Genomic DNA, 25,600 nt, shown 5'->3' with positions numbered 1-25,600 from the left:
CCAATGAGAAGGCGTGGCGCTCGGGCGTCGGGCAGACGTGGCACGGGGCGCCCCGCCCCGCCCCGCCCCGCCCCGCCCCTCGGCTCGCCAATCCGCCCCAGAGTGCGGAGGGTGGGTCGCAGGGACCGGGGGAAAATACGCGGCCGTGAGCCGCGCGCGCGTCGGGGTCAGCCCGGCGCGCTGAGGGCCTTGGTAGGGCAGGAAATGTCAGGCCGTCCCCGCCCTGTGCCCGGTGTCCCGGGCCGGGTGCCTAACTGGCCAGCTGTTGGGTGGGCGCCCGGGGCAACTCAGAGCTGGGACGGCGATGGCACCTGCCGTGTCAAGACTGCGGGCGGAATCCCAGCTCGGGTCGCTTCCGCGGCGAGCGCTCGCCCAATACTTGCTACTCCTAAAGCTCTATCCGGTGTTCACCAAAGCAGTCAGCAGGTGGGTTCCTACAGGGAAGAGGAGTGGAAGGGACGGGCGCCGACAGGGGAGGGGCGCGCTTTTTGCAGGGTAGTATAAGGGAAGGGGCTCCAGCAGGTCAAGCTGCACAAGTACAGCCTGTGTGGCAGCGGTTCTCAACCTGTGGGCTGTGACCCCACGGGGGTCGAACGACCCTTTCATAGTTATATCAGTTATTTACATTACTATTCATAACAGTAGCGAAATTACAGTTATGAAGTAGCAGTGAAAATAATTTTATGGTTGGGAGTCACCACCTGAGGAACTGTATTCAAGGGTCGCAGCACTAGGAAGGCTGAAAACCTCTGCTGTGGAGGAATGTGGGTGCCAGAGGCAAAGTCCTGCATCAAGGTGAGTCCAAAGTTCTACTTAGCCAGTGAATGCAATAGCCCTTGCAGTCTGAATGTTGTGAAGACCAGGGAACCAGAGATACCGTTCCAACCCTGAGTAGTAAGCCCTGTTGCTGGTGAGCTTTGCACTTTGATCTACATCGTTCAGTTTCTTAATGAAATATTCCTGTTTCTGTTAATTTTTATTAGAGAATCTTATAGGTTTGCCCTCTATTAATTTAGCCTTTTCTAAGTATGTACCGAGTGCCTCCTGTGTGCTGGACATATAGCTGTGGTTGAAATAGGTACGTAGACCTTTTTTTCTCACGGAGCTGAGAACTAGACAAAAAAAAAAAAAAGTCAGATAAATATGTAACCTGAAGCAGTTGGGGAAGTTGTAGACATTGATCAGAAGCACACAGAAGAGAAGCAGTAGTTCACAGGGTGCAGTGAGTGCAGAAGTTCTGAGGGAGGAGCGCAGGGCATGTTGGAGGGGTGAAGAGAAGAACTATGCAGGTGGAGGAAATGAAAAGGGAGAGGAGATGGGAGGAGGTAACCAAGGGTCAGGTCAAGAGGGTCCTTATGATCCATACTAACAATTTGAGATTTTATAGTTTTTAGAAGACAGCTTACAGACCTGTGATGGTTAATGCCAGCTGTCAACTTGATAAAATTTAGAACCACCCGGGAGATGGGCCTTTAGGTCTGCGTGTAAGGGATTATCTTGATTTCCTTAATTGAGGAGGGTAGATCCACCCACTATGGGTGGCACCATTCCTGGTTAGGATCCTTGACTGAAGCTAGCTGAGTAGCATATATTTTCTCTGTCTCTCTCTTTCTCTTTGTTTTTTTGAGACAGGGTTTCTCTGTGTAGACCTGGCTGTCCTGGAACTACTCTGTAGACCAGGCTGGCCTAGAACTCACAGACATCCACCTGCCTCTGCCTCCTGGATGCTGGAATTAAAGAATCAAAGGTGTGCGCCACAAGACTCGGCTCATTCTCTCTGTTTCTTGATTGTGGGTGGCTGGATCCAGATGCTCTGATTGGCTGTCGTGATTGGCTGCCGTGACAGGCCGTCCCTTTAACTGTGAGCTGAAATAACCGCTCTCTTGAGTTGCTTTTGTCAGGAATTTCATCACAGCAACATGAAAAGAGACTAAGACAGGACTCGACCGTAAGAAGCAACTGACCTTGTCTTTTTACCAGGAATTTTACTTCAGGAGTGTAAATTTGCACAGAAATACTACAGAAGTGTTATAGCTCTTTTAGAATTTGTCCAGTAGGTTTTCTGACTTTTTTTGGACTCCCCCCCCACACACACACAAAAGAAAGAAAGAAAGAAAAATCCCTGATGACTTCTGCCCCATTTCAAACATTTTTACTTTTTTTTTTTTAGTTTTTCGAGACAGGGTTTCTCTGTGTAGCTTTGCGCCTTTCCTGGAACTCACTTGGTAGCCCAGGCTGGCCTTGAACTCACAGAGATCCGCCTGGCTCTGCCTCCCGGGTGCTGGGATTAAAGGCGTGTGCCACTACCACCCAGCCATTTCAAACATTTTTAAAAACTACAATATAATATCACATACAGATGTGAGCTCATACAGATGTGTACAGCCCACAGTCAACTACAGAAGCGTCCTCATAAGCATCCTTCCTATTGCCTTTTACACCCAAGCCTTCAATGAAGCAGCAGTGGGATGTTGAAAGCATGCAGTCCAGCAGGTGGAACTCTCACTATGCATGCTTGTGTTTTGGTTTTAGGCTGTACTATTTCTACCTTCAAGGGCTTTACCTGCAAGCTGCTTTAATAAGGACTCATCCCACCATCCATATCAAGATCCATAGCAGCTTTGCTATTGCTAAGCAGGAAAGGCAAGCCTTTGTGTCTGTTACTCATTTCTGATTGCCTCTTCCTCCACAGTGGCATTTTGTCAGCCATTGGGAACCTTCTGGCCCAGATGATTGAGAAGAAACAGAAAAAAGACCTTCCAAGTCTAGATGTCAGCGGGCCTCTCCGATATTTAGTTTATGGGTAAGTGTCACTGAGAGCTGACTCACCTCTGCAGACCGAACACAGCAGAGCTGGCTGGCAGCATCAAGGCTTTGGAATACTTTGGTTTGGAAATCTAATTCTGGGGCTGGAGAGATGGCTCAGCTGTTAATGGCTCAGCTATTAAGAGTAATGATTGCTCTTGTAGAAAAACCAGGTTTGATTCCCAGCATCCATGTAGCAGTTCACAGACATCTTTAACTCCAGTTCCAAGGGATCTGATGACCTCTTCTGACCTCATAAAGTACTAGACACGTTATATGGTGCACAGACATACCTGTAAACAAAACATTCAAGTGCGCGCACGCACACACGCATACACACACACACACACACACACACACACACACACACACGAAAATAAAATTAAAAAGAAAAAAGAAAAACTAATTCTTGGAGCTAGAGAGATGGCTCAGAGGTTAAGAGCACTGGATGCTCTTCCAGAGGTCCCAAGTTCAATTCCCAGCAACCACATGGTGGCTCACAACCATCTATAATGAGATCCTGTGCCTTCTGGCATACAGGCATACATGTAGGCAGAATACTGTATACATAGTAAATAAATAAATAAATCTTAAAAAAAACTTTTTTAAAATTTTATAATTTATTTAATTTTACATATTAGCCATGGATTCCCTTGTTCTCCCCCCTCCTGCGCCGCCCCCCTTCCCCCCAGCCCACCTCCCATTCCCATCTTAAGAAAAAAAACAACTAATTCTTTAAGAAGCTTCAGGCAGGGTGGTGGGGGCACACGCCTTTAATCCCAGCTTCAGGAGGCAAAGCCAGATCTCTGTGAGTTTGAGACCAGCCTGGTCTACAGAGTGAGATCCAGGACAGGCACCAAAACTCCACAGCGAAACCCTGTCTCAAAAAACGAAGAAGGAGGAGGAGGAGGAGGAGGAGGAGGAGGAGGAGGAGGAGGAGGAGGAGGAGGAGGAGGAGGAGGAGAAGAAGAAGAAGAAGAAGAAGAAGAAGAAGAAGAAGAAGAAGAAGAAAAGAAGCTTCAGAGAACTAGACATAGTGGCACATTCCTTTAATTCCAGCACTTGGGAGTTTGAGGCTATCCTGGTCTACATAGTGAGTTCTAGGATAGCCAGAACTATATACTGAGACCCTGTCTCAAATAAAACAAAACAAAACAAAAAAGAAGCACCAGAGGCTGGATGTGATGACACAGGCTTGTAGCTTAGCCCTGTGGAAGCAGAGGCAGTGGGATTGTCACAAGTTCAAGACCTGCTCTTGCTGTATAGGGAGATCTGCCTTTAAAACAATATCCTTCCTGGGCTCTTTGGCAAACACTAATAAGATGGCTAGATGATTTGAAAGTCTTTTCAATTGGATCAATTAAAAACAGAACAAAACCTTTTGTGTGTGTGTGTGTGTGTGTGTGTGTGTGTGTGTGTGTGTGTGTGTGTAACATTAGGATTAAACTCATGGCTTCATGTATGTTGCCACTTAGATATCACTTATCGTCATCATTTAGGTAGGCATGATAGTACGTCTGTGATCCCAGTACTTGAAAGGCCCACCTTGTCTGCATAGTGAGTTTCAGGTCAGCTAGAGCTACACAGTGAGACCCTGTTGTAAGCAGAACTAAATACATAAATAAAATAAATAATCAGAAAGACTGTGTGTGTGTGTACACAAAAGAAAGAGACTGAGGCTGTATCATATATTCCTTGAACTTCTGATCTACTTGCCTCTACCTCCTGAGTGCTGGGATTATAGGTGTGCACTACCACACCTGGTTCTTGTTTGTTTTTTGCAGTGCTGGGAATCAAACCCAGGGTTTCTTGGCATGCTTGGGAAGTACTCTACCAACTGAGATTCAGTCCTAACCCCACAAAAGCTTCCAAGAATAATTTGAGTCATTTACTGTAATGTTTACAAAACCATATCTCCTGTACTTTGTCAAGTAACCAGATCAGCTAAGGCACCTTAACCCTTTCATATGGTCTCAGTCTCTCGAAGACTTCAGTTGTTTGCCCTACTCTAGCTCACAGTGGTGCAGGAAAGTCCAATTGAAAACCTTTACAGACTTTGGTTGTTGGAATTGAAAGACCCTGGTTCCTACCCCTCCCTGTATTACTGTGCTTTGTGAAACTCACTTCTGGGCTTGGCTCACACTTGGCCAAGCTGGGTTATGTCTATTTACTTCTCAGAGTCTGTAAGGTATGAAGGCATAGATATGAACAGATAGCATAATGGCCTGGAACACAGAGGAGTCAGATGGACATATATCTTAGCCAGGACCATCATTATGGCTCTGCCAACTGATCAACTACAGGAACTGGCAAAGTAACTTCAGTTTTTTCAGGCAAAAAGGCTGCCTGAAACTGACTGAAAAAGGTCTAGACAAATTCGTGTGGTCAGTAAATACTCTGGGGGAAGAAAAGAGAGCTTAGGCTCTGAGGTGAATCTTGGTGTGAGGCTGGACCAAAGAAGGAAATGTAAAAGGAACTGCAGTCCAGCTCAAACCCCTGTGGTGCTCCAGGTTCTTTGTCACAGGTCCACTGAGTCACTATTTCTACCTCTTAATGGAGTACTGGATCCCTCCTGAGGTTCCTTTGGCCATTGTCAAGAGGCTCCTGCTGGATCGCCTGCTCTTTGCACCAACCTTTCTGCTGCTGTTCTTCCTCATCATGAACTTGTTGGAGGTGGGTGTTTGTTCTGGCACTTGCTGTATCTCCAGTTAACAGGTAGCCTTGCTTCCTAGGGTGGGCCTCAATGTGTTTTGATCAAAATGACCCCTCTCTCCATACTACTTTTCCTAACCAACTTCATGTGTGTTCACTTAGTGTTTCCTGTAAGTGCATGGGTATAGGCCTCTCAAGGGCCACATCCCTGAAGAAAAAAACAAAACAAAAACTGGCTTTCCCTTCCTAGCAGCCATTAATTTCCAGTAGCTCCTCAGCTAGGGGTAGGACTTGATGAACCTCTCCCATATCCATACTGGGATTTCTTGGCTTGAGAGAGTTTGGGTCTTATGCATGTTGTCAAAGCTGCTTTGAGTTGATGTGTACAATAGCGCTGTCGTGTCCAGCAAATACTGTTTCCTTGATTTCTCTGTGTGTATGTGTATGGGCATGTACATACCAAAGGATGTGTGTGTAGAGATCAGAGGAGTCTTTCCTTCCACTACGTGGGTCTCAGGGATTGAACTCAGGTCATCAGGCGTAACAGCAAGCACCATTGCCTGCCGAGCCATCTCGCTATTCTTCAACTTCTGTTTTCATGTTTTTTATTTTCCCTTGTGAACCTAGGAAACAGACCACGGGAATGTTAATAGTGCCTGTTTGTCCCTAGAAGTCATAAGCCTCATAATCCATGTGGCAGTTGTTACATATGTCGTGGAGCTGCCCTTAGATCTTCTCACCACATCTCTTGTCAAAGAGGGATGTATACTAACTACGCTATCATAGAATTGGTTTCCAAATATTTTGATAACTTTTAGTAGAGTTGTTTTTGTTTATTACTTATATGTTTTATATACTAATATGATTCTATACCAAGCCTGGTGGCTTATGCCTGTAATTGCCATACTCAGGAGGCTGAGAAAGGAAGATTGCCATTTTTCTTACACAGATTTGTGTATTGGGATAAATGAAGAGTAACAGTCCTTTTTCACAAATATAAGTAGCAAATCAGTTTCCCATTTTTTTAGGTGTTTCAAACTTTCATATTAGTTAAGATGTCTATATAAAGGTAAAATGTAAACTTGTATAAATAAAGTGTGTGTGTGTGTGTGTGTATGTGTATTTCTACACAGAAGTTTTAAAACTTTGTATTCAACTCTGGTACTCTTTTCCCTTTGGATTTTCTGATAGGAAGATGATACACATATTCTTAATACTTTCTAGTGATTGTGTGGTACTTTTTTTTTTTTAGTTCTTGTTGTTGGTATTTTATATGTATGGATGTATGTCTGTGCTGCATATGCTTGCTTGGTGCCCATGAAAGCCAGAAGAGGACACTGGATTCCTTGGAACAGGAGTTACAGACAGTTGTGAGCCTCTATGTGGGTGCTGAAAATCAACCCTGGGTTCTCTGGAAGAGAACCATTGGGCCATTTCTTCAGTGACCTGGACCAGCAGGTTGTTCTTATGTAACAGATCCTAAGTCGGGGGTGGGGGGATGGGGGATGAGAAAATAAAGAAGATAGGAAAATTGGGACCAGGAGGTCCTTCATAAGCTGGTGGCTCATGCAACCGAGTGTATTAAGAGGTACAGTAGCTTATATAGAGGTTTCAGGGGGAAATGGGACAGAGTGTCACAGACAAAGCACACAACAGCCTTGAGACTGACAACCATAGCCCCTTTAGGTGAAAAGAGTTAGTTTCTCAGGATCCAGAACCACAGCTCCCTAAGGCCCTCCCCCTCCCCCACCAGTCCGTCACTGGGTCTCCTGAGCTTATTCCATGTTTTCCTTCTCAATACTTCAGGGCCTCAGGGAAAGCCAGCTGGCCTGGCTCTCAGCACTCTAGCCCCTGTTTGATAAATCTTGATAAGACTCCAAGAAAAATTATCTATACTTTTCCTCTTCTGTCTTTTGAGTTTTGTTTTTTGTTTTTTGTTTTTACAGGGAGTAGACTTCTGTTTCTGTTTTTCCACTTACACTGTATATTGTCTCCCACTTCCTGAAATCCCCAGTATTTCAAGATAATTTTGTCATGTTCTTACTTCTATACGTACAGCCTAGACTAGGTTCTTTTACTGGATTTTCACTTTCATTGCATGTTGTTTTGGTTATTGTATTATTTTCATTTTGTTTATTTTTTGACTATTGCTTACAGATTGTCTTAATTACCATAATTTTACAGTATTTTTAAAAAATAACTGTGGGAAGGTAGGTGCTTCTATTGTTTTTAATGTGGTTACTCTTTTTCTTGGCTGTCCTAGAACTTGCTCTGTAGACCAGACTGGCCTTGGAACTTAGAACTCAGAGATCTGCCTGCCTCTGCCTCCTGAGTGCTAGGATTAAAGGCGTGTTCCACCACTGTCCAGCCAGTGTGGTTACTCTTAATACATTCATTCTTCCATATAACATTTAGTGGGGGTCATTTTTTAAAAATTGATGAATTTTGACTGGAAATTAATCATCTTTGGCAGTTAATGTGGGAAGTATTGATCTGAGCCCTTAGTCCGGCCGCAGCACAAGTCATCATCAGATTGCTGTAAGGAATTAATGGGGACAGACACAACCCGGTGTGAGAGGCAACTTGCCACTGAGGTGCTGTCACTGAAGATTTTCCACCTGGATAGTTGACTTCTCTTAGCTGCAGGGTAGTAAATGCAGGTGTGCTTTAAAACATAAACAAGTTTTACAAATCATTGTCAAGGTCAAGGCACCACATTACAGTTGCTATTGATGGAGGGACTGCTCACAGCTCCCCTTCCCTTCCTGGCAGGGGAAGGATGTCAGTGCCTTTGCTGCCAAGATGAGGAGTGGCTTCTGGCCTGCACTGCAAATGAACTGGAGGATGTGGACGCCCTTGCAGTTCATTAACATCAACTATGTGCCCCTGCAGGTGAGACTTGCCTTGTCTTCACTAAAGGTCTTTGTCATTTTTTCTAACAAGTGGTAGTACCCTCAGGCCACGTTTTCACCCGTTTCTGGAGTTCTGGTCCACCCCTGGTCATTGTCCATGAGCTCTGGATTCATAGCTGCAAAACTGCACGGGGACTCCTGTGCAGCTGTTTCATCCTCGTTGAGCAAATTCTAGTGTTTTCTAGTAACTGAAACAGTCTGGGTTGCTTGGGCTCAGGAGGAGCAGCTGAACAGGCAGATACTGGGCAGCAGGCAACATGCAGTGAAGCAGGTAAGTAGGGAAGACCTTGGCATAAACAAGTCTTCAAGGGGATGACTGGTCAAAGAGAAGCCCCTTGTGGGTAACTGGGAGAATTTCAGTGCTTATAGTCACACAGGTGCTTCTGTGGAAACTGCCTGCTGAAGGATGGGTGAACCTGACCACTGAGCAGTGGAGAGCAAAGGAGAAGAGTGGTCATGTGTTTTAGGTTTTTTGTTTTGTTATTTTTTTTTGTTTGCTTGTTTCTTTTTGTTTTTTAAGACAGGGTTTCTCTGTGTAGGCTTCACTGTCCTGGAACTCACTTTGTAGACCAGGCTGGCCTCGAATTCACAGAGATTCACCTGCCTCTGTCTCTCAAGTGTTGGGATTAAAGGCGTGTGCTATCACCATTGCCCAGCTGGTTTAGTGTTCTGCAGATGTTATCATTGTGCACTGCTTTAAGTTACTGTGGACCAGCTGTCCTGGTGCTAGGCTCATCCTCTGTGTTTTCCTAAGACCTCCCTGCAACTGGAAGGGCTCACAGTCCCTGTAAGTCTACACAATGAGTGGCAGGCTTCTCCTAGGGGAGAAGGGCTGTCAGAGATGTAGACCTTTCCTTCCCCAAGGGCGTTCTTCCTCTGGCTCTAGGTCTGGTTCTGTCCTGTGGAAGAAACCATCAGGGTTCTTCCAAGAATTGGTACTAGGTACCTCTGCCAAGTTCCGAACCTAGGAGCTAGGTCTGTGCACACTGGAGAAGGAAAAGGTAGGGTCCTTATGACACCCAAGTTGCCAACAGCACCATCCTTCCAAATAGGTTTATCTTGGGCAGCAGCCTCAGTCTGTGCCAGGAACTTAACCCTCTTCTGTGCTCCATTAAGTATCTTTCCTACAGGGAGCTCACAATAGGGCCCATTGAAGAAGGAGGAGCAGAGTAGAATCCACAAAGGACTCCCATTGGGTAGAAGAGGGAGGTTGGCCAGTGTGCACACACATACACTGTATATACTACAAACATACATACTGTGTAGACCACACTACACACAGACCACCACCACATTATGCACACATACACAGGGAGGGGAGGGAGAAGGAATAAATGAGAGAGCACACTATACACACTAGTCCATACACACCTAAGCCTCACTTTATATCATATATGTAAATACAGCACCCACCCATGCTTACTTCATAAATATTTACATGTGTATTACTTAGCATGCACATACACAGACCACCCACATTTGTATATGCATACATACATCACACAGACCATAAAGTAGGAGAAAACCAGCAGACATTTAGGATATAACAAAGGGCTAGTCAACCCTAGAAGAATAATAGGAAATTAAAGCCAAAAATAAAACAAAACCAAGAAACAAAAAAACCCCAATAGGTGTCTGGTTTGAAGTAACCTTATCAGTGATCTTCCTAAGAACCATACTGCGACAGATTAGGGGCTAAAGCTAGATTGCTTTGAAGAGTGAGTAGGAAACACACAACCCACATCTCAAGCCAGGCATGCTAGTGCCTGCCATCCTTCACTCTGGTGGCAGAGGCAGGAGGACCAGGAAATCCAGGCCAGCCTGGGAAGGGAAGGAGAACAAATCACAAGTCTAGAAAATGTTCCTGAGAAGTTTGAAGATGGGAAGAAATGGTCAGGAAGCCAGGGTGATAGAGAGGTCTTGAGGTCAGAGAAATAGTGTCATGTTTACAAGACTATGTTGTATACAGATATGACTGTCCCTGGGATGAGTGGAATTCAGGTCCACAAAGAGGGTCTTCTGTAGCCATCTTAGACAGTGGAGATAATGGGGTTCTCCTGGATGAGTGCAGAGGTAGAAGCCCTTTGTGACTACAGAGAGCTAACATGAATGGGCAAGACTGCTTGGCTTCTCTGGGTCTGAGCAGAAAAAGGTGATTAGGTGTTAGGAAGTAAGTACGAATTTCTGGGTAGAGACCAAACCCTCTTAGTTATGGGCCTGGGACAGTTTTGCTCCTAGTACTAACACCTATGCTCAGAGCCCAAGGAGATAGGGAAGACAGACCTTCCTAGTGTAGTACATGAGGGCCACAGACCCTAAGGCATCCTGGAGAGTTATAGAGGGATTGGTGGGTTGAGGAATGAATAGGCCAGAAAACTGCTTCCAAGCAGGGCTATCAGGTTAGGGTTAAGGTTCTAATTGTAGATAGTTGCAAAGGAATACTTAAGGGGAAGGGAAGTTATGTAGCAAGTATTGTTAATCACTACTTTGTGCCTCAGTGCCAAAGACTTAGATTGTTACTGTCACAGAACTGTCTGCCTGGAAGAGACAGCACTGACTGAAGGTGCTTTCAGGTGGGGTAAATCCAGGCGATTAGGTATTGGGGCAGTGGTGTGCTGGGCTGAAGCCAAGTCATAGCAAGAACATTGTTTGGAGAGGATGATTTATTTGTACTCCTACCTCTGCTGGGTCCTACCAAACCTTGTTACAAACTAAAGGCTCAGACATTCAATATTGGGGAAGTAAGATAGACCAAGCAGCAAACAATTGGAGGGATGATTCATCTTGGGCGACTGATGTGTGAGGCCGTGGTCAGGATTCCCACTCACGTGGCCTGATGACTGTTCTTTTGGCAGTTCCGGGTGCTCTTTGCCAACATGGCAGCTCTGTTCTGGTATGCCTACCTGGCCTCTCTGGGGAAGTGATGTCAGATACACCGTGGATGAGATCTGGGGGAATCCACCCACCAGCAGGAGAGATCCGAATCCATCATTCAGAACATCACCTGACTAAATTATGTGATTCAAGATGCCTTAAAATTACAGAGGGAGGAAATGTGTTAGTGTCAGCATCTTGTGTTTAGAGAGACAACACCAGGCTCAGACAGTAGATAATCTTAGTTGTCACTGTAAATAAAGTAAAGGTCAATAAACAGTGATGTAGCTGCTTCTATGATGGTTGTGATTTCTCTGAACAGTTACTGTTGCTTGGAGAGAAATGCATAGCGAGATCTCTTTAAGTTCTTTTATGTTGTGCCAAAGTTCGTACAATGCTTAACATTTAAGTGTATGGTTCTGCAGCATTAAGTACAATCATGGTGCTATGCAAACATCACCAGCATTCATTTCTAGGTATTTTTCATCTTAAAGTAGAACTGTTCCTATTAAACACCAGCTCCTCATTTCTTCTAGTCCAGTAACCACCATCCCTGTAATGTCTTGATTGTGAGTCTACATACTGTATTGGATCTGTTGACACTATTCTTAAGACTGGCTTATTGATCTATCATAATAACTAGTGTCGGTTAATTTCGATCATCAGCTTAATGGGACATAGAATCACCATGGAAATATACCTGGTGTGTATATGAGGACGTCTCCAAAAAGGGTTTTAACCACTGGGGCTGGAGAGCACGTAATGCCAGTTCCAGGGAATCTGATGCCCTCTTCTGGATATATATGCAGGCAAAACACCCACACACATATAAATAAACAAACAAATAAATCGGTTGGCCCTCTTCTGGACATATATGCAGGCATAATACCCATATACAAACAAACAAACAAACAAACAAACAAATCAGTTAGCTGAGGAGGGAAGTTCATCCTCAAATGTGAGCAGTGCCATTCCCATGGACTGGGGTCCCAGACTGAATGGAAGGGAGAAAATGAACTGAGCACCAGTATTCATCTCCTTTGGCTCAGTGTACCCAGATGTCTCATGCTTCTGCTGCCATGCCATGCTGAAATAAATCCTTCCTCTCTTAAGTTCCTTGTTGGGTATTCGGTCACAGCAATGAGGGAAGTAACTAATTGCATTTTGCCATGGTTTGAATGTCCTCTACAAAATTTTTGTTGATACTTCATCATTGTTATAGTATTGAGAGGTTCTTTATGGAAGTGCTTAAATCTAACAAAGAACAGATTAATGCTCTTTTAAAAGAAGCTTCACAGAATTTTCCTCTTGCTCTCTGGCTAAGTGAAGACAGCCTTCCTCTTCCTTTTCTAGGCACATATCAACACCATTTCAGAAACAGTGCTTGGAAAAAGTCCAAAAGATCTTGGACTTTCAGCCTCCAAAGCAGATGTAAATTTCTGTTGTATATGTGATATAGTCTGTGGTATTTTGTTACATTCAAGATTCATCCATGTCATAACTCAACATGTCAGAATTCCCTGCCTTTTTGAGGCTAAACGTTCCAAAGTGTACATATATACACCACATTCTGTTTATTCCTCTGTCAAAGGGCCTCTCCATCATTTTTAATCCCAGCACTTGGGAGGCAGAGGCAGGCGGATCTTTGTGAGTTTGAGACCAGCCTGGTCTACAAGGTGAGTTCTAGGACAGCCAGAGCTGCAACACAGAGAAAACCTGTCTCAAAAATAAAAAACAAACCAAAACAACAACAACAACAAAGAGTTGGTGACTCTGATGCTGCTTTTTGTTGTTTTTTGTTTTCAAGACAGGGTTTCTCTGTGTTGTTTTGGTGTCTGTTCTGGATCTTGCTCTGTAGACGTCTGACTGGCCTCGAACTCACAGGGATCCTCCTGGCTCTGCCTCCCGAGTGCTGGGATTAAAGGTGTGCACCACCACTATCCGGCTTCTGATGCTGCTTTGAACATGGGTGTGTAGACATTGTTCCTACACTTGCCCTCAGATTAGGACATTGACAAAAGTAACTGATGCTCCCATGACTGATACCAGTAATACAATTCACAGCACAGCTCTAGCTTGACACTTCCCACCCTGCTTGGCTGTGATGGAGAACTAGGGATCTGGGCCCCATGTGCAATTCTAGAGATCAACAACTGCAGTGGTGATGCTTGTCCAACTACTTGGGACACTGGGTAGGAGGATAACTGGAGCTCTTGAGTTCAGGGCCAGCCTAGGAAACTCAGAACCCTTAGCGGCTAGAATAGGGTGTTTGATTACCTGGACCTGGAGTCACAGACAGTTGTGTGTGCTGGGAATTAAACTTGAGTCCTCTGGAAGAGCACCCCCCTTTTCTTTTGAGACAGGGTTCAAGCTGGGCTTGAACTCCAAAGATGACCTTGAATTTATAAATCTACTTCCACCTCTAAATTGTTGGGATTACAGGTGTGCCCTACTGCACCTAGTTTATGAATACTGAGGGTGGATCCCAGGGCTTTGCATAAGCTGAACAAGCACCAACCAATTGAGCTGTTATCCAGTCCACCAATATTTGTATTTGGACAGTATATTTAGGTCCATAGAATGGTCTTTGAAACTGCACTGTTACTTAGTACCACAATTCAAATGCACCTCCCTCTTTATTATGCCATTGCCGCCTCCCTTTTTTTTTTTTGCAGTGATGTGTAAATTGAAGGAGTGCAGTTAACAGAACTGTTTCTTGAGATGAAGAATCAGATTTATTTCTTTAAAAATGTAATGCTCAAAATAGCTACATAAGCTAGGTTTGGTGGCACAGGCCTTTAATCCTTTAATATTTTTTAAACACTCGGGGCAGGTGGATCTCTGTCAGTTTGAAGCCAGTTTGGTCTATATAGTAAGCTCGAAGCCAGCCAAGGCTATGTAGTATGGTGGGGCCCTATCTCAGAAGAAAACAACAACAGACAAACAAACAAAAAACAGAAAAGGACATCCAGTCACAAAAGGACAGACTGTTAAAGTCCAATTAATTTAAGATTCCTAGAACACAGATCAGAGAGACCTACCTCCCCAGGGGACACTGCGGCAGTAAGCAAGCACTGGTAAATAAGAACTATACTGTAAATGCTAGTTAGTTCAGTGTAGAGACTTTGTTAAGCCTTTATTGTACACACCCTACTGATACTTTCTATGAAGTATTAAAGCATTTAACAGGTCCTGCTCTGGTGCCTGGCTGAAGTTGTGCCAGGAAAGCCGCCTTTTATGGGTAACTAGCCACATTGCTCTCATGAGCTGTTTAGACACTGGAACCCACTGTGCAGACACCTCTCAGCTGCAGTGGACCACCACAACCTTAGCTGAAGACTTGCTCCATCATGACCATTCCAGACAGCACCCACTGACACTGGAAAGTAGTACTGTGAACAAGACTAGCATGACCTTGCCATAATTTCATCCAGGCCAGAGGGGTAGCACTTCCTTGGTGGCTGCAGAGAAAGCCTCAGATTTACATAAACATTCATGAAGGACAGGCAGGGTTGGTGCTAAGACCCTTGCCACACCCCTATTCTCTCCCTCTATAAGTGGACCAAGGCGCATTTTCCAGTTAGTGGAAATGCACTGCAGTATTAGCCATTGTCAAAGGCCAAGGGTCCTGAGAATGTCTGAGGTTTGAGGTTCATTCAGGAGCAGTAATATTATCAAATGCCTGCTGCTGCTCACTACTGCTCAAAGCTAAAAATTGTAATAGCTGCCAAGTGCTGGGCCTGCTGCTGGTTAAAGCCCAAGGTAGTAAAGGCTGTAAGCCTCTGGGCCTGCCAGTCTAGTCCCTTGGTCTGGGGCTCAACATGTCCTAGAACTGCCAGCACTGGAAGAGCAGTTGGACCACTTTCCTACTCAGAAGGACCCGGTGAGTTGATCACTAACAACTAGGGAAGTAAAACTTGGAGGCAGGACGGAAGGTACCAGGGGCTAGGTGAGGGGAATGGAGAATTGATAGTTTAATGCAGAAGGTTTTAGTTCAGGAAAATGGAAAGAACTCTGGAGGTGAAAGTTGATAGTTGAAGAACAGTATGCATACACTTACGGATTACAAGAGAACAAAAACTGGATCTACAGCAAGAGCCAAGCCTGAGGTTTTTCAGTTCACCTAAACCCAATGCCAGATTTTGATCCCCTGGGGACTCACACCCACCAAAGTAAGGGCACCTATGCCTGCCACCTGGAGACTACCGGCAGGTGGCACTCCAGTCCGCGTTTCCTGCTCTGTCGGGGTGGGGTGTGGGGCGGAACTTCCACCAGCCGGAAGCGGGCGCATGCGGAAGTGTGTCCCTGGCGTCCTGCCGTCGGGCCGCGCGATTTGAGGCATGGCTTTCCGGCAGGCACTTCAGCTGGCGGCCTGCGGTCTGGCGGGTGGCTCCGCCGCTGTTCTCTTCTCCGCGGTAGCAGTGGGCAAGCCGCGCGGCGGTGGGGATGCAGACGTGCGCGCGACCGAGCCGCCGATCTGGACAGGAGTCTCGCGTCCTGGGCCCAGCGTCTGGGACTCCAACTGGGACAGGTGCAGGGACGGGAGGGTGGAGCTCGGGCCTGTTCCGTCCGTCCATCGCGGTAGGGTGGATATCGGTGCACTGAAGGGTGTGTGCTAGTGGGTCTAGAGTTTGTGTGTGCCTGGGCGGCTGGCCCTTTGAAGAGCCCCAGTACTAGGACGACGCGTCCTCCAAGAGTCTCAGTGCCTGGACCATCCATCCCTCCGAGGGTACCCATACCCGTCCCGATAGATTCCTCAGAAAGTCCTTGTTCAGAGACAATACTCCCGAAGGTCTGTGTCCAAGGACTATTAACCTCCGAGGGTGTGAAATTCTAAAGGATTATATTTATTTATTTATATATATAGTCAGGGTCTTGACTCTTGTCAAGACCAGCTTGTCCTCACAAATTCTGCTGCAGCCTGCGGAAAATTGGGATTTCAAGCATGCTATTCAGAGGTCTGAGAACCTGTGCTTAGAACTAAGGTTACCTATGGAAGCCCGGTATAGTGGCACACGGCTTTAATCCCATCACTGGGAGTCAGAGGCAAGCAGATCTCTGAATTCTATGACAGCCTGAGCTACATAGAGACCCTGACTCCAAAAAAAAAAAAAAAAAAAAAAAAGGTTACCTGGTTTAAATTCTTTTCATAGAGCCAGGCAGTGGTGGCGCACGCCTTTCATCCCAACACTTGGGAGGCAGAGGCAGGTGGATCTCTGAATTTGAGGCCTGTGTGGTCTACAAAGCTAGCTCCAGGACAGCCAGGGTTGCACAGAGAAACCCTGTCTCAAAAAGCAAAAAAATTGTTTTTTATTTGCTTGCCGTATCTGATGCGTGGATGGACCAGTACAGTGACTGGATCTTTGTTAGGTGGGGAAGGATGCATCACAGTTGGGTAAACAACTGCAGGAAGGGACTAGGAAGTGGGCATATACTTGGTGTTTTTTTCTGGTGGGCCTTCCTCTGTGACAGTAGTCCCCAAATTCTGTATAGTCCAGCCCCACACATTCCTGCATCTGCAACAAGGCGTTGGCTTGGCAGTATATGGGACTAACACCCGGGGTTAGCCTGTTCAGAGAACGATTGAGCCGCCACACTCTCCACCTTCCTCTTCCGTGATTGCTGTAATTTTGACAGGCTTGATATGTGCTGTTCCTGCCTCCTACAGTATTTGTTTTTTTGAGAAGGGTTTTTCTGTGGAGCCTTGGCTGTCCTGGAACTCGCTCTATAGACCAGGCTGGCCTTGAACTAGGAGATCTGCCTGCCTCTGTCTCCTGAGTGCTGGGATGAAAGGTGTTCACCACCACGCCTGGCTCCTGCCTCCTCCATTTAACTGAGTTGCTTCAGTTTCTTCAGCTCCTACATACCTAGTCCTCAACTGCAGTCCTCAACCGTTGTGATGGCCACTACCACAGTGACTGAAACGTTTAAAATGTGCTTAGTGTAACTTAGAAAAGAGCTCTATTTTTATTTAATTTTAATTTTTTTTATTTATTTATTTTTAATCTTTTTTTCTTTAAGCCTACAGCACCCGGTATTCCCAGGTGGTCTCCCATCCAAGTACTAACCAGGCCCGACCCTGCTTAGCTTCCGAGATCAGACGAGATCTGGCGCGTTCAGGGTGGTATGGCCGTAGACGTAATTTTAATTATAGTAGTCCCTCTGTATCCTGGGGGATTGGTTCCAGAATCTCTAAACATACCAGTTTGTGGATGTTCAAGATGGTGTAGTATTTGCAGATAACCTAGATGTCTAGGTTATCCTCCTGTATACTTTAAATCATCCCTAGATTATTTATCATAATTAATACAATAAAATTGCCACCTAAGTAGTTGTTAAATTATGTAGCTTAAGGTAAAAATCACAAGCCGGGCGGTGGTGGCGCACGCCTTTAATCCCAGCACTCGGGAGGCAGAGCCAGGCGGATCGCTGTGAGTTCGAGGCCAGCCTGGGCTACCAAGTGAGCTCCAGGAAAGGCGCAAAGCTACACAGAGAAACCCTGTCTCGAAAAACCAAAAAAAAAAAAAAAAAAAAAAGGTAAAAATCACAAGACAAAAAAGGCCTGTTTAGTACAGGTGCAAATGTTTTTGAATATTTTGATACCTGGCTGATCAGTATGAGTGTGGGATTTACTTATTATATAGCTCAAACTGGCCTTTTGTGATCCTTCTGCCTTAGCTTCCCATGTGTACTTGTACTATGAGAAAATACAGCCAAGGGCTCCTGTCTAGTATTTTTAATTTAAATTAGGAATGTTAATCTAGGTAAACCTGAGGATTGCTGTGATTTCAGTCTGGGAACACTGAGAGACACTGTCTCATAAATAAAATGAATAAACGATGAATGAAACAACCCCATAACTAGTAGTTCCATACAGACAGTACAGTTTGAGGCTCTGCTGCAGTGCAGCTATCCATAGCCTCACAACCTCTTATTGTTGCATATTTGCAGCATTATTGACAGTTTCTCTCTTTTTTCTCTCATGTGCATGTGTGTGAGATCACATGTGTATGGGTCTGTGTGAAAGCCTGAGGTAGATATCGAGATTCTTCCTTGATCATGCTTCTAGATTATCCTTTAAGGCATAAATCAAACCCAGAACTTGCTCATATGAATAATCTCACTAGGCAGCTCAGCTTCTCCTGGGGATCCTGTCTCTACTTTCTGAGGCTGGAATTATAGGTGGGCCATTCTGCCTACCCAGTATTTATGTGGCTTCTGAACTCCAGTCTTCCTGCTTGTACTTTAACAAGCAGTTTAACTTCTGAGCCACCACCCTAGCCCATCTTCACCAAGCGTGTGAACCTTAGGCTTCACATATGTGTTGTGCCCACTGTTGCATCACTTAATTGCCTGGTCTTTGGGTGAAGAGTTCAGGTATGCTCTGTGAGGCTGGCTTCCCTGGACTTGGTTTTCCCCGTCCTTTTCCCAAGTACTGAAAGGTGTCCTGGACAAGAGATCATAAGACATGCTTTTACAACTAGGCGAGAGCCACTGTCTCTCATTAACCTGAAGAAGAGGAACGTGGAATCTGGAGAAGAAGAACTGGCATCCAGGCTGGACCACTATAAGGCAAAGGCTACAAGGCACATATTCCTCATCCGGCATTCCCAGTACAATGTGGATGGCTCCCTTGAAAAGGATCGCACTCTGACCCCATTAGGTAGGATTCCTTTAATGGTCTTGAAGTTATCAGTTGAACTTGGGATATAAGCCTTCTCCTCTTCTTTCCCCGTTTCAGCATGGTGGTGATAGAGACAGAGTCTCAACTATGTAGTCTAGGCTGGTCTGGTTTCCTGATCCCCTGATTTGCTTCCCAAGTAGGTGGTGACATGAATACATAGTAGTGTGTATTTATATTTTAAACAATTTCTTGTTTGGATAGCATATTTCCCATTTGTATGTATATTCAAAAGTTGGATGGTAATAGGTCTCCAGGCGTGTCCTCTAGTAGATTTTGCCACCAACCTGAGGAGTTGCTTTTGACAGCTGGGTTTAAGCAGAAAATAAGGTCATCACTGTGGTGATGGAGCCATGTTCTCATATCCAGCAGAAAATGATTTTTCAAAACAAAAAAGATTTGTTGTAGTGTTTCCAGGCCTATGCTAAAGTACATTCGAGGAAAACATCTATATTTAATACTGGTGTCTCCTTCTTGTGACCCCCTAGGAATCAGTTTGTAGTTTGTGTGTTTTATGAGGCAGGCCTTGAACTCATGGCAATCCTCCTGCCTTAGCCTCCTGAGTGCTGGGATTATAAGTCTGCACCACCAGGCCCAGTTCAGTTTTTTTTTTTTGTTGTTGTTGTTGTTGTCATGTCGTCTAATTGTCACAAGACAGTGGCCCACTGTGATGCTGAGACTTGATTTAGTTCTCCCCCTACCAGTACTGGGAATTGAACCTAGGGTCTTGCATGTTAGGCAATTGTTCTACCAGTAAGCTATATTATATTCCCAATTGGAACTTGATTTTGAACATACTTGAGTAAAAATAGGAGAAATAGCAAAGGGTTCACATTCCACTGCTGGTAAGTAAACTCACTGTTGCTGATTGAATCAGGTACATTTTTCCTTGGAGTTGATTGTTTCTTTGCTTCCTGAGGACCTGACCCTGGTTGAGCCTTTGAGGACAACATCTTCAGTAGTGCTTGATGGCATTTCATTGTTTAGTCAGTAAGTGGAGGGTTCTGGTATATAATTTTCACAGTTATTTTTTCCTTCAAGGTCGGGAACAGGCTGAACTTACAGGGCTCCGACTCGCAAGCCTGGGATTAAAGTTCAATAAAATTGTCCATTCCTCCATGACCCGTGCTGTAGAGACCACAGACATCATCAGTAAACACCTGCCAGGTGAGTGCCGGTTGCCTAACATGCTGAGGGTATTCACTCTTGGTGATACATTGCTCAACAGGGATCTGCTCTTTTCCAGGTGTCTCCAAAGTCAGCACAGACCTGCTACGGGAAGGTGCCCCTATTGAACCAGATCCACCTGTATCTCACTGGAAGCCAGAGGCTGTGGTAAAAATGCCATCCCTTGTGCCACTGGATTAGGGCAAGGCCTGCCATTAGCCTTGTCTGCTTCCACACTGACAACTCCTTGCTCTGCTCTTAGCAGTATTATGAAGATGGAGCCCGGATTGAGGCTGCCTTCAGGAACTACATTCACCGAGCTGATGCCAAGCAGGAAGAGGACAGCTATGAGATCTTCATATGCCATGCCAATGTCATCCGCTATATTGTCTGCAGGTAAGTGCCATTAAGAACGCCCATGTCTTACTGTGTTACCATCCAGTTTCCCTGCTACCATCCTTTCTGGCCTTGGGTTTCCACAGCCTAGGAGTTTCCTCAGTCTTGACTCAGGGGAATACTGGTGAGGCCTGACTAGTTGTCTGTAGAATGCCTTTCTGTTTCACCTTCCTCTGCTCGATGAGTAGTAGGCCCCAGTGAAAGTGGTCATGACAGTGTACATGGTCAAGGAGCTGTGTTCGGGCCTCCACTACCTTATGGGAATGGTGAGTGTCTTAGGATCAATCAGAGTCCTGTTTTCCAAACGCTTCCAACTGCCTGTTGGTGGATGCTGCCAGCAGCAGTCAGCATTGGACTTGTTCTGAGATTTTCCTTCATCCTGTTATCAGAACTTAAGTACTGCTTTCTCCATGTTTGTGTTTATGAACAGTGTGGGCACCTGGTGGGTTAGGATACTTGTCTGCTAGTTCTGTACATGTAATTAGACATGTGCACAATCATCTGTTGTACATTATGACCATCGTGATTATTGGTTTGCGGCTCATTTGCTTTGTGTTTTGAATTTTTCTTCACTTTCTGTAACAGTAGAATGTTCCAGGCTTATGCTGTTTCCCTGCATGCCCTTGTTCTAGACACTTCTATGGGTGCCAAGGTAGTAGCCTGCTCCCTTCTTGGATTGTCACCTGTGCTATGATGTATGTTCCCATCATACCTGACCAGCAGCCTAGGGATGACTAGGGAACCTCATGTCAGTTAGGTGAGCATCAGTCCCAAGAAAATACAAGGTTGCTGGAAAGCTGGGAATCCCTACTGGGCTCCTGGAGCTCCACATCAGACTGAGAACTGGCAGTAGGAAGGAGGGTGGTGTGGTGGACAGGTGCTTCTAGGATGATATGGTCCCAACTGCTTGTTAGGATACACCCTATATTTTTCTCTCAACATGTGAACAAGCCAGGAGTGCCCTGTTTTATACCTCATTATCTTATATTCTATAACAGTCCCTGAAAACTGACATTAATGTTGAAAATGCAGAAAGAAGTAACCAGGAGCTTGGAGTACTTACACTGAGGACAGGAAGGGAGTTCTTAGTTCCATTCAGGAGTGATCATCCTGAGTTGTGAAGAGTAACAGTAAGACTACATAGTTGTCTGGGCTGAGGTGTGGCTTAGTGGTAAATAGTTTGTATGACATGTATAGGAGCCTGGGTTTGATCTTCAACACAAAGGAAGAAAAAGCTTTAATTTTTAAAAATTGTTATTTTATGTGTGCCATAGAGCTTGTGTGGAGATCGAGGACAACAATCACTTCTTCCTTCTACCTTTATGTGGGTTCCAGGGACTGAACCCAAGTTACAAGTCTTGCATAGCAAGGGCCTTTGCCCAAGTTGAGCCATCTCACAGGTCCACTTTATTGTTTAAAAATGTACTTCATGTCAGGTGTGGTGGCACACACTGTTAATCCTAGCACCTAGGAAGCAGTTAGGAAGATCTCTGTGAATTCCAAGCTAGTCAGGATTACAGTGGTACCTTATATAAAGTAACCCATTTATGACCTGGATGTGGTGGCACATACCTTAATCCCAGCACTTGGAAGGCAGAGGCAGGTGGATTTCTGTGAGTTCTAGGCCAGAACTATATATATTTTGTGAATTCTAGGCCAGTTCTATATAGCAAGTTCCAGGTGAGCCAGGGGTTACACAGTGAGACTCTGTCTTAAATAGAACAAATGTAACCTGTTTATGTGAAAATCTGTATAGCCCCTTGAGGATCTAGCTCTTTTTAAGCGGCAGATCACCACAATGCATACATTGTTTTAGCAGATGGGCTAGAGATGTAGCTTCACTGTAGAGTGCTTGCCTGGCATGTACAAAGAGCTGGGTTTGTGTAGCAGCACAGAAGCCCAGTGTGAGTTTGAGCCCAGCATGAGCTACATAAAACCCTTTAAAAACACATCACAGGGCTTTTATAGTATTTATAATTTATAATTGACAAACCCAGTAACAAGAAATGTCATGTGTTGGTAGGCTAAGTCAGACTCAACTCAGGCTAGTTCCTGAGGACACAGCACACTCAATTACTAGATAATGGCAGAGATGACACCAAACTGTTCAGCAAATACTCGTGTGTGTGTGTGTGTGTGTGTGTGTGTGTGTGTGTGTGTGTGTTGTTTGCATGTAGGTGCCCTTAGAGACCAGAAAGAGTGATTCCCTTGAACTAGGGTATTAGTTGTGAGCTGCAAAACATAGGTACGGGGAAGTGAACTCGGGTCCTCTGGTAGAGTAGCAAGTACTCCTAACTGTTGATCCATATCTCCAACCCTAATACTTGTGCCCTTAGAAAAGGAAATCCTAGCCGGGTGGTGGCGGCGCACGCCTTTAATCCCAGCACTCAGGAGGCAGAGGCAGGTGGATCTCAGTGAGTTCGAGGCCAGCCTGGGCTACAGAGTGAGTTCCAGGAAAGGTGAAAAACTACAGACAAACCCTGTCTGGGGGGGCGGGGAGATCCTGCAGGGGTCATGTGTTACACTTCTATGCTGGGAGACTAGCCAAGTCTTGTCAGAAATACTTATAGCACAAATTTGGATGCTTCTTGTTATAGTGCAAAGCAACCTTGATATCATTAGCTCTTAGTACATTTCTGACTTAGTTGGGTTAAGGCCTTGTCCCCACAGGTCAGATCCTTATTTAGTGTACTATTGAGACTTTACCCCTGAGAATCCTTTCCCTGAAGACAGTACCACCTCAGTTACTCACCCAGCTGAATGTACTGGGCTGTCAACCTTGTCTGACCCAAGAGCAGCTCTGTACCAGGGTGAGCTTTCTGCTAGCATCATCATCTTTCTCTCCCCAGAGCACTGCAGTTTCCCCCGGAAGGTTGGCTCCGCCTGTCCCTCAACAACGGCAGCATCACCCACCTGGTGATCCGACCCAACGGTCGTGTTGCACTCAGGACCCTTGGGGACACAGGGTTCATGCCCCCAGACAAGATTACCCGGTCCTGAGGCTGCGTGTAGGACTGCACCCTCTCCTCTGCTGGTGGCCTGGCTGCAGCCTTCCCTTGTCTTTCCTGTCCAGACTGTGCTGTGGCTTCATGTTGTCTCCAGGAAGAGGATATCTCAGTGTCACATTTGGGTGCTTATTTCTGGCCCAGGCTGCAGAAGGTAACTTATGGGTTAGATGGCCTTTTTGAAAGCTTCCTACCTTACGATTACCACTAGCACAGCTCTACCAGGTGTAGACAGGAACCTTCTGGGGTAGAAGGCAGACATATCATGAGGACTGAACTGGCCTACCTGTGCTGTATCAGGTGATTACAGCAGATCAACTGAACAACCCATAAGCTCTGGCAGAAAACCTGTCAGGAGTATGGTGGTTGTTTACAACTCATTGTTTTCATATACTACAATCTAGGAACTTTTGTTGCTTAAATATTTATCAAATATTTTCCTCACATGGGTTCTTGCTTTGAAAACCCACTTGTCAGCTCAGTTAAGAGATCCTGTGTCTATTGCATCTAAATGAATTGAAGGGCAAAGGAATTGGCTTCCTATAAGGTAGATACAAGCCATGAAAGACGTGGTGTTGCAAAAAGGCTGTGGCCTGTATATGGCAAGTACATGATAGCCCTGTAAGAGGTCCTCTGGAGGCAATGAAGTAGCCCAGACTGACCAGATGAGGTGGCATATGCTTGTAATTCTAGCACTTAGGAGGCCAAGGTAGGATCATGAGTTTCTTGCTGGCCTGAATTCTGTAGAAAGACCAAGTCTTAAAAACAAGAATATCCCAGAGTGACTTAGTTTGCTACTGGTTACTGTTAACCTTTGGGCTTGTAGGTTAGGCTATTTAGAAATGTGTTTACTCCAGATATTCTGATAACTTAGGGAAAAACTGGTTTGTGTGTACGTGGTTTTTGCTTTTTGAGACAGGATCTTACTGTTGCCTGGCCTCAACTTAAGGCCCTTCTCAGTCTTCTGAATGTTGGGATTGTAGATATACACTATTATACCTGGCCCAAAAAATCCCAATACAGTTTCTATGAAGTGGTTGTGAGCATTTTCTGTAATTAATACAATGAATTGGAATATTTGACCCATCTCTCTGTCCTATTTGGAAACAAGTATGTAATAAAATTTTACTTCTTTGTTGTTTGTTTGTTTGTTTTAAAGAAAAAAAGTGGTATAATTAGAAGCCCTTTCTCAGTGTCTTCTATCCTAGGCATCCTGCTTGGAGGACTACCTCCCACAGAAGGTGCAATGCTTCCTTTTCAACACTAGGCCTGAGAGGTGTTACTTGGAGGTAACCTTGGTTATACACATTCCACTTTCTAGTAGTTGAAGGAGGCATGCCAGGCTGTTAACTTCAAAACACAAAGCTCCAGGCTCCTCACTTGACCTGATGGGAATGTAAAAGCATTTCACAGGGAGTCAGTGTACTAAGAGTATACCCCACATGGTATAGCCTCCATAATCTTTAAGGACTGGCAGTATTTTAGGAACAAGTCTTAGCTTTGAGGTGAGGCCAGCTCCTTGTATATGAAATGAGTTATATATCTCAGCGGCTGACAGTCATCTGCAAGACATTGTGATCACTTATAACAAACAGCAATGATCCTGTAAGCTGAGAGCCCAACTCCTAGTCAGCTGCCCTATCCCTTCAGATCCCAATGTTCCTTATCACCGGTCCAAAAAAAAAAAAAATCACACTGTGAAGTGATAGCTGAGAATGATGGAAAACATACTGAACAGCAAGGACAAGAAGCTGGAGCAAGGCCTGCAGAAGTTTGTTGGTTGGTCATGATACCAGTGATCCAATAGATTTCAAATACTCTCCAGTCAGGCCTTGCTTGCTGGGCTGTTGATACACACAATGCTATGTCAAAATCTAATTTTCTGACTTTAAAATTATACTGTTATTTCTCACTTGTCTTATAGGAAAACATTGGAATGAAGTATAGCACAACCCCCAAAATGACCATACTAATTGTTAGATTTGAACCAACCATGTGAAATTGGTTTTCTAGATTTTGTGAAGTTATGACCAGAATGCAGCATTTGGCTCAGTTTAAGAGCTAAGTACGTTCCAGGAATAACCTGTTTTCTTAAAAATGAAACTCTT

General features: G+C 45.0%; 2 protein-coding genes and 2 non-coding genes across 7 annotated transcripts; 3 read left to right on the top strand and 1 right to left on the bottom strand.

Annotated features, from left to right (window-relative positions):
• The first annotated feature begins 99 nt into the window (after window positions 1-99).
• Pxmp2 (peroxisomal membrane protein 2) lies at window positions 100-11,540 on the top strand. Of its 2 annotated transcripts, none has more exons than XM_006984091.3 (5): window positions 100-426; window positions 2,693-2,803; window positions 5,316-5,478; window positions 8,230-8,349; window positions 11,225-11,540. In XM_006984091.3, the coding sequence occupies exons 1-5, from the start codon at window positions 305-307 to the stop codon at window positions 11,291-11,293; spliced, it is 585 nt and encodes a 194-aa protein (XP_006984153.1). In that variant the 5' UTR covers window positions 100-304; the 3' UTR covers window positions 11,294-11,540. The 2 variants fall into 2 exon arrangements, with proteins under 2 accessions (XP_006984153.1, XP_076416507.1); XM_076560392.1 differs by lacking the exon at window positions 100-426 and adding an exon at window positions 844-910.
• Window positions 2,024-2,084, top strand: LOC121825565 (U7 small nuclear RNA). The gene has a single exon (XR_006067889.1). It is a non-coding gene; the product is annotated as a U7 small nuclear RNA (small nuclear RNA).
• A 3,983-nt stretch (window positions 11,541-15,523) lies between the features above and the next one.
• On the top strand, window positions 15,524-24,627 carry Pgam5 (PGAM family member 5, mitochondrial serine/threonine protein phosphatase). 3 transcript variants are annotated; one of them, XM_076560391.1, is made up of 6 exons: window positions 15,524-15,774; window positions 18,728-18,906; window positions 19,966-20,091; window positions 20,171-20,259; window positions 20,354-20,487; window positions 22,824-22,998. In XM_076560391.1, exons 1-6 carry the CDS (start codon window positions 15,584-15,586, stop codon window positions 22,903-22,905), a joined length of 801 nt encoding a protein of 266 aa, XP_076416506.1. In that variant the 5' UTR covers window positions 15,524-15,583; the 3' UTR covers window positions 22,906-22,998. The 3 variants fall into 3 exon arrangements, with proteins under 3 accessions (XP_076416506.1, XP_006984152.1, XP_006984151.1); XM_006984090.3 differs by lacking the exon at window positions 22,824-22,998 and adding an exon at window positions 23,337-24,627 and having other exon boundaries at window positions 15,527-15,774; window positions 20,357-20,487; XM_006984089.3 differs by lacking the exon at window positions 22,824-22,998 and adding an exon at window positions 23,337-24,627 and having other exon boundaries at window positions 15,528-15,774.
• Window positions 17,263-17,381, bottom strand: LOC121825554 (5S ribosomal RNA). The gene has a single exon (XR_006067881.1). It is a non-coding gene; the product is annotated as a 5S ribosomal RNA (ribosomal RNA).
• Window positions 24,628-25,600: the final 973 nt, after the last annotated feature.

The sequence above is a fragment of the Peromyscus maniculatus genome, chromosome 23 (assembly GCF_049852395.1).
Source record: "Peromyscus maniculatus bairdii isolate BWxNUB_F1_BW_parent chromosome 23, HU_Pman_BW_mat_3.1, whole genome shotgun sequence".
In the NCBI taxonomy this organism is placed as follows: domain Eukaryota; kingdom Metazoa; phylum Chordata; class Mammalia; order Rodentia; family Cricetidae; genus Peromyscus; species Peromyscus maniculatus.
Note: the sequence above shows the minus strand (reverse complement) of the source record. Positions and strands in the feature narration are given on the sequence as shown.